Source organism: Neophocaena asiaeorientalis, unplaced genomic scaffold, assembly GCF_003031525.2.
Source record: "Neophocaena asiaeorientalis asiaeorientalis breed wild unplaced genomic scaffold, Neophocaena_asiaeorientalis_V1.1 scaffold130, whole genome shotgun sequence".
In the NCBI taxonomy this organism is placed as follows: domain Eukaryota; kingdom Metazoa; phylum Chordata; class Mammalia; order Artiodactyla; family Phocoenidae; genus Neophocaena; species Neophocaena asiaeorientalis.
In genome coordinates, this window is record NW_020173397.1 from 5,993,529 (window position 1) to 6,007,287 (window position 13,759).

A 13,759-nucleotide genomic window follows, 5' to 3' on the forward strand; every position below is an offset into this window, starting at 1 on the left:
GAGATATGGGGATATATGTATATGTATAGCTGATTTGCTTTGTTGTAAAGCAGAAAATAACACACCATTGTAAAGCAATTATACTCCAATAAAGATGTTAAAAAAAAAAAACCCAAAAAACAAATGCAGCTTCCTTCACATCTGTACATTCCTTCCCTACTGTATTACCTCACTCTCTGGTGATTCCCAGTTCTCAAGGGGCCATCTTTGACCATCCGCATCAGAATTTTTTTTTTAGGAGTAGTTATTAATGATGAAGATTTCTGGGCCCTATTTCTCTGGCTTACTGAAAGAGCTGGGCCCAGGAGTCTGCATTTCTAAAATGTCCTGGTAAGATATCATGAACAATGAATTTTGAGAAACATGAACTTGATCAAGGAGACCAGTATCTTCCAGCTCATATGCTTCTTTATACGCCTGGTTCATCTCCTGTATGCGACTAAACGGATCTTCCAGAGTAGGAACCACAGTTTATTAATTTTCGCACCACCCACAGTGCCTTGCACATAAATGTTTTGTGACTAAATAATTAAGTGAAAAATATATTATCACTTCAACCATGCATCTAATTATCATATTAGAGCAATAAACTTAGGCCCTATGACTACAGGAAAATAAGAGAACATGAACTCAGGCTTTCTTCTCTACGTGGTTTGGATTTTTATTTTAATTTGTAACAGTGAGTTATCAGTATCTTATAGCAACTTTTATACTCTGTTGGCCTGGAGTTCTGAAGAATAGGAAGGGCGTTTATACTGGAAGAGGAAGATATGGCACTGAATGTTGTGACAGAGACTAGAAAATTGAGTAGGCGATGACAAATTTTAAGTGTTAAAGTACATGGAAATTTCTGGTACTTTAAAAATAAAAGGAACAGTAAAAAAAAAAATGTGATCCCTAATAATCCTAACTTCCAAACTTTGGTTTCAATTCTCCCATGTATTCAAGGACATTCATCTTTTCTCAGAGGAGACGATGAAAGTAGCATCTAATGGGGCCTTCTTATGGGCTCTTCCTTCTCCAAGTGGGAAGCAACATCCATTGCTCCTGCTGAGTATTTGACAATTGTTGGAAATTTATACTGACAAAAAAATTGTTTTCAATTCAGAGGAGAATGTGTTTACTTTAAAAATGTGGTCAGTGACTGCGTCCACACTGTAGAGCCTTAAATAAGAATTTATTTCCTCAACAGGCTTGAGGATCTCTGAGCTCGGAGAACTTAGGCTCCTCTTCAGCACTTACTAAGGCCACTCATTTCTGACATTTTCTGAACCAACCAGTGCAGCCTGTTGCGTCTGACATTAAAATCTGCTCTTTCCGAGAATCACATGGAGCTACGATTGATGGACTGCAATTGAGATCTAAATGAATGATGCTCTTAAAGGATGTTTCTGGCAAGGCTTCTGAAAGTAACTTCTGTTTAAAATGGGTCAAGCATATACTTTAAAACACTATTTTCCGGGAAAAAGAGTCTTTGAGAAATTATACGTGGATTTGTCATTTGTTACTGTCACTTATGGGGCTATGCTTCTTAAAATCGGAGGCTGACCTGAAAATTAGAATGTAAATGCCAAGAAGTGGTTAAGAAAATGCAGCATATCTCATAGATTATTTTTTATTATTTTCTTTTCATTCTGAAAACATTTGGTAATTACCTCATAAGTAAATAGTACATGTAATCCTAGCCACTATTTATTTAAAATGATCAAAATTGAACAGTTCTAGAAGACGGCAGCCTCATTACAAGACAGATGTATTAAGTTTCACAAGAAAATTTAGATGGCATGTACCAAGTGGTAGGGGCCCCAGTCTCCTTGCCATTGCTCAAAATACTCGGGGGCAAAGGCCATGGATCCTGACATTTACACTTAAAATTGTCACGCCTGGGATAAACTCCAGTTTACCTTAGGTTCAACTGTTTTGTCTGGAGAATTACTACTGGAATGATTACTAAGGATTGAACCTTTCTGCCCCTGAGGTAGCTGAAACGTATCACCTAAAGGTTTCATTCTTTTGAACCAAGTCCATACCACCTACCACCTGGGAACTACTTTTTTTTTTTTTTTTTTGAAAACCCAACATCGTGGCCATTTGCTTCGCTTGAAAGATGGTGGTCATTTATCTCACTTAAAATATAGTGGCCATTTGCTTCACTAGGAGAGAACCTGCCTGTTTACTCATTTTTCACCAGCCTACCTCAAAAGAGACTGCATTCTTTCCTCTCAGTCTGTACCCATGGTAGGCAACCTACCTGTGAATCCCAGCAACCAAAGCGCTAAAGATAGAAATTCCTGTTAATAATCAGGATTAATCTAGACATATGGTAAAGGTGTTTAGGCCAAATCAAACCTCTTCTAAGAGCTATCAGCAAACTCAAGGAAAACTAAATGGTGCCCAGTGAAACAGAACTATGAGAGAAAACTGTAAAAATGTCTTTATCAGTCAGGGTCCCAGCACAGCAGAGAGTCAACAGTTCACACAAGTTAGGGTACTTCAAAGAGATTCTAATCAAGACTCTTTCAAAAGATGTGAGCGGGATATCCAGGGTGGGGGGGTGAGGGGTGGGCAGGGCAGTTACTGGAATCCCATCAGAGAGAGCTGTGTGGACAAAGCCTCTGAGAGAATCAGTGACTTTGGCAGAGGGACACACACAGCCAGCCTGCAGGGAGGGATTATCCAGAAAAAACATACTCTCCCCCGCACTGCCTCTGCTGCCAGGGCTCCCCGTTGGCTGAACCGAATGAAAGCTTGAGGGTAGGTGGTTTGTTGGTGTCCACACAGGTCACATTTCCGGATTCAGGGAGCTGGTGGACGGTGAATCTGGAAGGGAAACTAGGAGAGCTACCCAACAGACGGTCTAAGAGCTATCAACATGGGCAACTGCAGGGGTAACTGCATTGATTACACCAGTAAGTTGTGTACATTGCTTTCTAATTAGCATTATTATTAAAAAACCAGAGGCCTTTCTTTGCAGAAGAACCCTTGAAGTCCCTCCCTCCCCCCCTTCCTGGGACCCTGGGAGCTGAGCTCGGTTGAGGCCACTGGTTTAGGGCAGGGCCAGTGTTTAATCACCACTGGGCCCCTACCCTGACCCCTCCATGCTAGCCCGTCTCCATTCCTTAGCCACATTTCTCTGTGCACTAGCAAAGTGTAGCTCAAGGGTCCTGGGAACTCAAGCATGCTTCAGTTTTCTTTCTGCTGATAGCATCACCTACCTCCCACCGCTTCTGGCAACGTTACCCAAGTAGAAAAAAGAAGTTAAGCGTCAATTAACTTCTTTAGAACCAGAAGAGGCGAAAGCATTCAAAAGCAGGGTCACTCTTTAACTGAAAATTTCAAACTCACAATAAATGTGCACGGGCTTAAATAATCATTGGTTTAATTGCCTGAAAACAGTGGAATTTAATCAGCAATGGAAGAGAAAGGAACAAAGATTTCTTCATTCGTTAGTGCACTTACCAAGGACAGCTACTTGAGTCATAGCAGCAGTGCTATCTAGAGCAGTGTGAGCTGAACACGAGTATACACCTTGGTCTTCTACCGTGACATTAGATATAGTCAAATTAGCTCCATCAATAATTATCCTACCAGGGAAAAAGTGAGTCTATGGTGAGGATGAAACAAACAGAAACAATAGAAACGTAATCGTTTCAAAACTAAATATTCCCCATAGAAAGCAATTTAAGGAAGAATTAAAAAAAAAAAAAACTTGTCCCATAATGCACATTTTATTAGAGAATGCCATACTTGAAAACTGGAAAGTATTATTCAAGCACACACAAATGTCTACAAGCCATGAAAGGGATCAGGTTGGTTGGCTGGTTGGTTTTTAAATTACCAAATCCAACCATCTGTGATTCATGGGTCAGTGATGGAAGCATCTTGCCTGGTGTGTCTGAAGAGTGTACCATATACCTCACAATAGCTAAGATAAATTTGAGTCATTCTTAAGGTATGTTTAGGGAACCACCTACATAGGATCAACTTGGGTGCTTCTTACAAAGGCAGATGCCTGAATCGCACCCCAGTTCTACAGAACCACAACATCTGAGGTGAAGTCTGGCAATCTCTATTTTTGACAACTTTCTCTTTTCTCCATCCTTCCACCTCCCACACTGGATGCACTTTAAGATGGGATAAAAAGTGAACTCTGTGACTTATCTGAACAGTAGATGGCAGACTAGTGCTTCTTTTTGCAAATCATTTGGCTTTTTATTATTTGTTCTCTTTTTGCCGATTTGTAATTGAGTTTACTATATGAATTTTTAAAAAATGAATTACACCTTTACCCTATGCCTATGTATTGTTAGCATAACTATTCAAGTATTTTTTTTAAAAAAATAAAGTTCCATTAACTCTGAGATATATTCACAGCAGGGAGCTATTTAATTGAAATCAACAATGTCTTCCTTGTGGGGAGGGAGGGAAAATCTTAAGTAATTTAGTTTCTTAACATAAAACTCATATAGGCTGCTGAAAAGTTCGAGTTATAGAAAACCAATTAAAACTGTAGTAAAGTCAAACATGGTTCTGCCCTTTGATTATAGACAAAGTCGGCCCCTCACCCCTCCACCAATCACTGAATGATTTGCTGATCAATACTACTTGCTAATCAATACTACTCACTATGATTCTAATGATAAAGCTTTGACATAGTTTCTCAGTTCAGGTTAGTTAAGTGTCCATTTGGTACAAATATCAGAATATTACATACACTGACAATTTTGCAAAGTTTACCTTCTTAGATGAAGAAATACAATTTAATAACCTCTTCAAGAGGGCTGTTTGTGCCCTGCACATCCACGAGGGCCCAGGGGAGCTGAAATCTAGCCTACAATCTTCTTGCCAAGATTTGTACCCTGGTGTGGGGCTGCTTCACGCCAGAAAGAAAGGGCAACTTAAGGGCAACTTTTCTGTAACATACTGTCCTTTAAAACTCACAAATGTACCTCATTTTAATCAAGGTAGAATGACCCCCCTGGTCCTTGAAATCTGGTAGGTATGATGTACCCCGGGAGGTTATTAAAAATTTCTTTTGTTGGGCTCAGTCCAGTTTCCAAATCAGAACTTTTGGGAATAGGACAAGGGCCACTGCATTTGCACATGATACCTAGGTAATTCTGGCTCACATCAAAATCTGACAACTATTTGTGTTAGCAAGGATACACTCTGCTGTGCTGAAGTAACAAACAGCTCCAAATTCTCAGTGCCTAAGACCACAACTCTTTATTTCTGTCTTACACTATGTTTCCATCATAGGTCAACTGTATTCTGCTTGAAGAAATCCTTGTTAAGAACATTACACATTTAAAAAATGGTTTCTACTCTACATAGAACCTGTTCTCTGGCTTCATCTTCATCTCTGTTCCTCTCAGTGTTTTCCCCTGTTTTTACCTGCTTAACTACCTCCCTTTGTCATCATTCTACAACCTCTCACCCCCTTCATCTGAAATATCCAGATCCCTAGTCCCCGAACCATGTTAACCACCTCCAGTGTTTTCTTGCTCCATTCCATCTTGTAACAAATTTCGCTCCAGGCAATATTAAAAATGTTGCTTTCTTTGGAGACCTGTGTTTGCGGCTCGGTTTCACCAACTATGACTTGTATAATCTTGCACAAAACTTGGAGCCTGATTCACCTTATGTAAGAAATGGGGATAACAATACTTTCTTTTCAGGAGAAGTAAATGAGGGAAAACACATGAAGTGATTTGTGTATACAGCCTGGCTTACTATGTGCTCAAAGAGTGTTACCAATAACATTAATCAAATTGATTTAATTCATTGTGGGTTTGTAACTAATCACATTTCTTAATGCCCCCAACTCCCATTCCTCCTGCCTTTCTGCTTGAACAAATTACCTTAGTTCCTCTTTTCTTAGGAAGAGACCCTTCTCTATCCTTATAATCTCTGCCTAATCTAATGCCTTATAACCTCTGCATCCTTATCCCCCACCCCTGAGTCCTACCCCATTCATCTGCTGCCATTTCCGAGGGGAAAAAGAAGCCCTTCCTTGATGCCAAGATAAAGCCCTCACACTTGTGCTTTTGACACTTTTCCCTCTCACCTCCTATTCATGGACACGTGGACACATCCCATATCCCTCTGCCATCCCTCCTCCTTCAGGACTGGGTCGTTCGCTCTGTCTATGGTCATGAACAGTCCCCATTACATTTGTTGAGGACAGTCTAAATTTTAAACGTGGTTTGATAGCATATCCACACTCCATTTCATTTTTCATAACAATATTGTATTGTCTAGAGCCACCTGCAGGTTAGAAATCCACAGAAAATTCCTTGAGGTCATTTCAGCCTTCCTAATAGGTTTACTGTGAGCACAATAGAGGGAAAGCATGTATGGGAGGCACTAACATAACATGAGGCACCCAGCAGGTATAATGGTCCAGGGTAGCAGTTTCCAACACTCATCATACCCCTGTACATAACAGGGGACAAAAGGGGAGAGAAGGAGGTATTTTACTTCTCATTTTCCTCTATGTGCCTTTGGGTCAGAAATTTAAGCACTTTCTAGGTAAAAGCTTCTGGTTCCCAGCCTAGTAATGAGGAGAAGGTGTCCCGGCAGAAGGTGAGAAATGGGAGCTTACTAATGGTTCTACAGAAGTTTAGTACATACGTGTGATCTCAACTCCCTGCTACAATTCCCTGCCTGCTCCTGGCTCCAGTCAAGACAAGCCTGCAACAGTCATTCCCAGCCCAGCCCACCCCAAATATCACTTCTGTGTTAAGGAAAACTAGAAGAATGTCTGCATTACTTAGGTGACTCAGAGAGCCAGAGGCTCAATGGAGTTCAGCCCCAGCATCCTGCAGAAGCTATAAAACTGAGTCACACAAAGAGGCTGGTTGGAGAGCCTGGATTCAGGGCCTAAATATGCACGTCACATTACCAACCAGACATGAGTCTGATTCCCTTCTTGGCTATAACCCACAGGTTATACGGAAGACCCCAAATAACTACACGGTTGACAAAACAGGGAGAATTTGGGGGGGGGGATCTGAGCAGTTGACAAATCAACTCACACCTAACCAAAGGCTGAAGATCTCTGTTGCAACGTGTAGTCTATTAAGTATCAACAATTACTCTCCTTTTGTGTCGCTGACAACTGGTTGCAGTACATATGCTGCCTTTCCACAAACATGAAATACAGAGGAGGGATGAGATGGAATGAATTAAGTACCCAGGGTGAAACCAATCAATGCCTTTATATAGAAGCGGCACACACACCCACAAATACCAAAACAGACCAAGCAGGTAACAGAAATGAGACAAGACTACCAGAGCAATGAGGAGAATGAATCAGCACAGCTAAACTGGACTGAGTACTGAGTATATTCTAAGTGCTTGGTGTTAACTCATAATAACCCTATGATGAAGTGACCTTAAACAATTTTTTTGAAGTAAACTATGTTATAGAATATAAAACTAAGGCACAGAAAAGTTAGGCAGCTAGTCTAAGGTCACAGACCCAATAAGTGACAAAGTTGGGATTCAATCCCAAGCCCCTGGGTTCCAGAGGCCATGCTCGTAATGACACTGCCACCATCTCGCCTAAGGAATGCAAGTCCTGTCTAAAGAGCTTCAGATTTAGTTTTTCAGAATGATGAATAACAAGACGGCAGGTGAGATTTGGAACAAGGATGGTCAAGTTTTAACCCCTAACTCAGCAACAATGCAAAAGGAAGGGGAATGTCCTCTGCTTCCAAAAGACAGCACACGCATTCATTAAATATTGACTGTTTTCTCCTCCTTTGATACTTCCTTTTCTCTTCCTTTGATGTTTAAATATAGTACTAGTCAGCGTCTAGTCGCCCTTACTCTACATTCTCCCTTCTACACTTTTACATATTCTTTACAAAGAAGCCGGAAGGCTCAAAAATATACTTGCCAATACTTACCAATGGAAAGGATCTGAGATATGATTTAGCTTCTACCCGTGAGATAAATTCCTATGAGATTGGGAGGTAGAAGAGAAATGGGCACCATCTCCTCTGGGGCCTTGTGAGCTGACAGCGACTCTGGCAAATATAAGAGCTGGCAGTGCTGGACTCACCAGGAGAACCAGTGGGGTGAGGGGGGGCAGCGAAGACAGCAGCAATTTCCAGACATGTGAATTGCAGCCACAATGCCACATCACCGAGAACCCAAAAGCTTAGTAAGCAGCACCCACAGACCTATCTCCTCCACTCTTTCCAATGGTTTTGTGAACACCCAAGCCCATGCAATAAATATTCCTCAAATAACAGGAGCTGTTTCTGTTGCCTACACTCACAGGATGGTACACGTTACATGAAAAATCGGTAGCAAAAATGAGGAGAGAAACGTGTGGAAGTAAAGTGAAACAAGTACACTGTTTGACCTTTTAAACACTGCCTTAAAGACTGAAATGTCATAAGCAGTTTTTGTATTTTAATTCAGTCTGTATACTTTTACAACTACTTTTCTTTCAAATGCAAGGTTTAATCCCAAGCAAATATTATGAGATACTATAATAGTTTACCATAAATAGGTGTTGTGTTTTGTTAAATTCTTTTTCTGCATCTATTGAGATTATCATATAGTATTTATCCTTCAATCTGTTAATATGGTGTATCACATTGATTGCTTTGTGTATACTGAAGAATCCTTGCATTCCTGGGATAAACCCCACCTGATCACGGTGTATGATCCTTTTAATGTGTTGTTGGATTCTGTTTGCTAGTATTTTGTTGAGGAGTTTTGCATCTATGTTCATCAGTGATACTGGCCTGTAATTTTCTTTAAAGACATACCAATTTCCAACAAACACATGAAAGGATGCTCAACATCACTAATCATTAGAGAAATGCAAATTAAAAACACAATGAGGTATCACCTCACATCGGTCAGAATGGCCATCATCAAAGAATCTACAAACAATAAATGCTGGAGAGGGTGTGGAGAAAAGGGAACCCTCTTGCACTGCTGGTGGGAATGTAAATGGATACAGCCACTATGGAGAACAGTATGGAGGTTCCTTAAAAAACTAAAAGTAGAACTACCATATGACCCAGCAATCCCACTACTGGGCATATACCCTGAGAAAACCATAATTCAAAGAGACATGTACCACAATGTTCACTGTGGCACTATATACAATAGCCAGGACATGGAAGCAGCCTACGTGTCCATCGACAGATGAATGGATAAAGAAGACGTGGCACATATATACAATGGAATATTACTCAGCCATAAAAAGCAACGAAATTGAGTTATTTGAAGTGAGGTGGATGGACCTAGAGTCTGTCACACAGAGTGAAGTAAGTCAGAAAGAGAAAAACAAATACCGTATGCTAAGGCATATATATGGAGTCTAAAAAAATGGTACTGATGAACTTAGTGGTAGGGCAGGAGTAAAGATAAAGTCATAAAGAATGGACTTGAGGACACAGGGGGAGAAGCGGAAGCTGGGACGAAGTGAGAGAGTAGCAATGACATATATATAGTACCAAATGTAAAATAGATATCTAGTGGGAAGCTGCTGCATAGCACAGGGAGATCAACTCAAGGTTTTGTAATGACCTAGAGGGGTGGGATTGGGGGGTGAGAGGTAGGCTCAAGAGGGAGGGGATATGGGGATAAAGGTATACATTTAGCTGATTCACTTTGTTGTACAGCAGAAACTAACACAACACTGTAAAGCAATTATACTCCAATCAAGATTAAAAAAAATAGTTTACATACCTGCCATCCTCTGTGCCATTAATTTCAAAGGCTTCTCCATCTTTACTCCAGGATAATTTTAAACTGTATTTCAAATGTGAGTCACATTTGCTCTCACAATGTAATTCAAGTGTGTGTGATCTGGGGACACGAGGATTCTTAGGAGAAACTCTAAGTTTTGTAGCATCTGTTTTTACAAAATAAAGATACTAGTTAGAGCTATAGAACACAGCTTACTTTGCTCTCAAGTGCCTGCAATTTAATCAACCAAATTGGTCAATACTGATAGTCAAATCCTCATGCAATGTTTGTCACACTGTTATTTCCTAACATCATACGTCATTACTATTTTCATTCCTTCCAAGCCAGGGCACCTGGGTAGAAGTATTATATTAATAGCAATTTCCCAAGAGTGTAAGCAAGCAAATGCCTCTGGATATTGAAAATAATATAAATTGTCTGGTGCTTCTGGACATGTGATCAAAATACCATAAAGGGGAAATCAATTAATTTTCTATTACCTTGTTTACTATTGACTCAAATCTGAGGTTAAATGGTGAAGCCCATGCATAGATGAACTAACAACATGAAGGTGTGGAACGCGAACATAAGCACCATGAACGTGGAGGCTTTGCTTGTTTTGTTTCATTCAAGTAACTCCAGAGCCCAGAAGGGAGCCTGTGTACAGTAGGTACTCAATACGTATTTGTTGAATGAGTTACAGTGAGTCATATTTGGAAAGTAAATTAGTAATATCAATAATATGAATAAAATACCTAGGAATAAAAATAAAATACTTAGGAATAAACATACCTAAGGGGACAAAAGACTTGTATGCAGAAAACTATAAGACACAGATGAAAGAAATTAAAGACGATACAAACAGATGGAGAGATATACCATGTTCTTGGATTGGAAGAACATTGTGAAAATGACCACACTGCCCAAAGCAAACTACAGATTTAATGCAATCCCTATCAAACTACCAATGGCATTTTTCACAGAACTAGGACAAAAAATTTTACAATTTGTATGGAAACACGAAAGACCCCGAATAGCCAAAGCAACCTTGAGAAAGAAAAATGGAGCTGGAGGAATCAAGTTCTCCAACTTCAAACTATACTACAAAGCTACAGTAATCAAGACCATATGGTACTGGCAAAAAAACAGAAATATAGATCAATGGAACAGGATAGAAAGCCCAGAGATAAACCTACGCACACATGGTCACCTTATCTTTGACAAAGGAGGCAAGAATATGCAATGGAGAAAAGACAGCCTCTTCAATAAGTGGTGCTGGGAAAACTGGACAGCTACATGTAAAAGAATGAAACTAGAACACTTCCCAACACCGAACACAAAATAAACTCAAAATGTATTAAAGCCCTAAATGTAAGGCCAGACACTATCAAACTCTTAGAGGAAAACATAGGCAGAACACTCCATGACATAAATCACAGCAAAATCCGTTATGACCCACCTCCGAGAGAAATGGAAATAAAAACAAAAATAAACAAATGGGACCTAATGAAATTTAAAAGCTTTTGCACAGCAAAGGAAACCATCAACAAGACGAAAAGAGAACCCTCAGAATGGGAGAAAATATTTGCCAATCAAGCAACTGACAAAGGATTAATCTCCAAAATATACAAGCAGCTCAATATCAAAAAAATAAACAACCCAATCCAAAAATGGGCAGAAGACCTACATAGACATTTCTCCAAAGAAGATATACAGATTGTCAACAAACACATGAAAGGATGCTCAACATCACTAATCATTAGGGAAATGCAAATCAAAACTACGAAGAGGTATCACCTCACACCACTCAGAATGGCCATCATCAAAATATCTACAAACAATAAATGCTGGAGAGGGTGTGGAGAAAACGGAACCCTCTTGCACTGTTGGTGGGAATCTAAATTGATACAGCCACTATGTAGGACAGTATGGAGGTTACTCAAAAAGCTAAAAATAGAACTACCAAAAGACCCAGCAATCTCACTACTAGGCATATACACCACAGAAACCATAGTTCAAGAAGATTCATGTACCACGATCTTCATTGCAGCTCTATTTACAATAGTCAAGACATGGAAGCAACCTATGTGTCCATCTACAGATGAATGGATAAAGAAGACGTGGCACATATATACAATGGAATATTACTCAGCCATAAAAAGAAACGAAATTGAGTTATTTGTAGTGAGGTGGACGGACCTAGGGATGGTCATACAGAGTGAAGTAAGTCAGAAAGAGAAAGACAAATACTGTATGCTTAACACATATATACAGAATTGAAAGAAAAAAAATGGATCTCATGAACATAGGGGCAGGACAGGAATAAAGATGCAGACACAGAGAATGGACTTGAGGACCCGTGGAGGGGGAAGGGTAATCTGGGACAAAGTGAGAGAGTAGCACTGCCATATATACACTACCAAATGTAAAATAGATAGCTAGTGGGAAGCAGGTGCAAAGCACAGGGAGTTCAGCTCGGTGCTTTGCGACCACCTAGAGGGATGGGAGGGAGATGCAAGAGGGAAGGGATATGGGGATATATGTATACATATAGCTGATTCACTTTGTTATACAGCAGAAACTAACACAACACTGTAAAGCAATTATACTCCAATAAAGATGTTAGAAAACAAAACAAAACAATATAAAGCTCAAACATTGGTACCGTGGCTGTCTTGGAAAATGTCTGTTTCTTTATAATTGTTTCAAAACATATAATCCTTACTCTTAAGGACCATATTAAAGGCAGATATACTTTACCCCAATGTGGCACTTGGTAATCCTCTCAGAAGCTAAAACTCATGAGCTGACCTCCAACTCCACAATCATGTTCTAATATTTGCTATCTATATGTTACTCAAGAAACTGATTAAAAATTGAAGTGTTAGTAAAATTGAGTTTTTGATATTCCAAGCATGAAATCTGAAGAGGTTATCAAATTGAATTAATTTCAAGTGAATTACTAAACATCCTAATTCTAAATTTAAAGGAATCCATTGAATAATAATTGATACCATTTAATAAGCACTTATTTCATTTAACTAGACTCTGTGAAGAAGTTTACATTCATTGTAACATTTTACAACACTTCTACGAATATTAATATCTCTACCTTACCGAGAAGATAACTTAAGGCTAAAATGAAATTAAGTAAGGATACTAATATTTTCTAACTAGTAAGGGACTGAGCTGTGATTTGAACTCAAGGCTGGAAGACACCAAAGCTCAGGCTGCATAGCCTCTTATTCAATTCCATTTTTGACATTCCTTTTTCATATGTGAAAAGTATGCCCTTAATTCTCATGGATACGATTCCTATATAACCCTTACATATACAATGGACATGAGAGCAGACCAAAAGTTTATGAACGTGGCCTTCTCTCTGGCCACTAGCAGTTCTGAGGTCCACTTTGGGCCAAGCACCGTGTTGGGCAACAGGAATGTGAAAGTTCCTTTGGATTCCAGACTTCACTCTCATTTTCTTTCCCCTGGCGGAGTTGCTTATCTTTGATCTAGGTTGGTTTTACAAAGTAGAAAAAGAATCATCTCCATTGATGTTATAAGAGCACTTTAAAAATTGCACATACCACTTGAAAATGCAGAGAGACATCCACTACAAGTAGACATCAATGAATACTAGTGTGCCTTAAAAATATAGTCCATGGGGCTGGCATGTTGGGTAACTTAGGGTATAGAAAAAAATACGATGGAAGAATAAAAGAAGGAAAGAGGGGTGTGCGTGTGTGTGCAGAGAGAGAGACAAATGTTAAGTCAGCAGCGAAAACCGATGATTAAACAAATATGTACCTGTTATCTAGGCAGAGGTAGTAGCAGGCCATGAGAGTGACCTGTCACAGGAAATACAAACCCTCCCTCCATTTACTATAGAATCTTTCTATTCTTTGTGTTTCCCTGAAAAGGGTTGTCTGAGCGATTTTAAAATCAAAATACTGCTGATGCCTGTGCATCTGGGTTCCAGTAAGCCTGAATCTAGGTGCTGAGATGCCCCTCTTTGGGACACTGACGTATCTTGGCACATACT

The 13,759-nt window shown here is 39.6% G+C and overlaps 1 protein-coding gene across 3 annotated transcripts in view; it reads right to left on the reverse strand.

Moving 5' to 3' along the window:
- Positions 1–13,759, reverse strand: part of CHL1 (cell adhesion molecule L1 like) — a 79,725-nt gene that overhangs the window by 20,815 nt on the left and 45,151 nt on the right. For all 3 annotated transcript variants that reach the window (XM_024747046.1, XM_024747047.1, XM_024747045.1), the window contains 2 exons: positions 9,718–9,883; positions 3,460–3,584 (listed from right to left, as the gene is read on the reverse strand). In XM_024747046.1, coding sequence (XP_024602814.1) covers positions 3,460–3,584; positions 9,718–9,883 — 291 coding nt within the window. The remainder of the gene's footprint in view (positions 1–3,459; positions 3,585–9,717; positions 9,884–13,759) is intronic.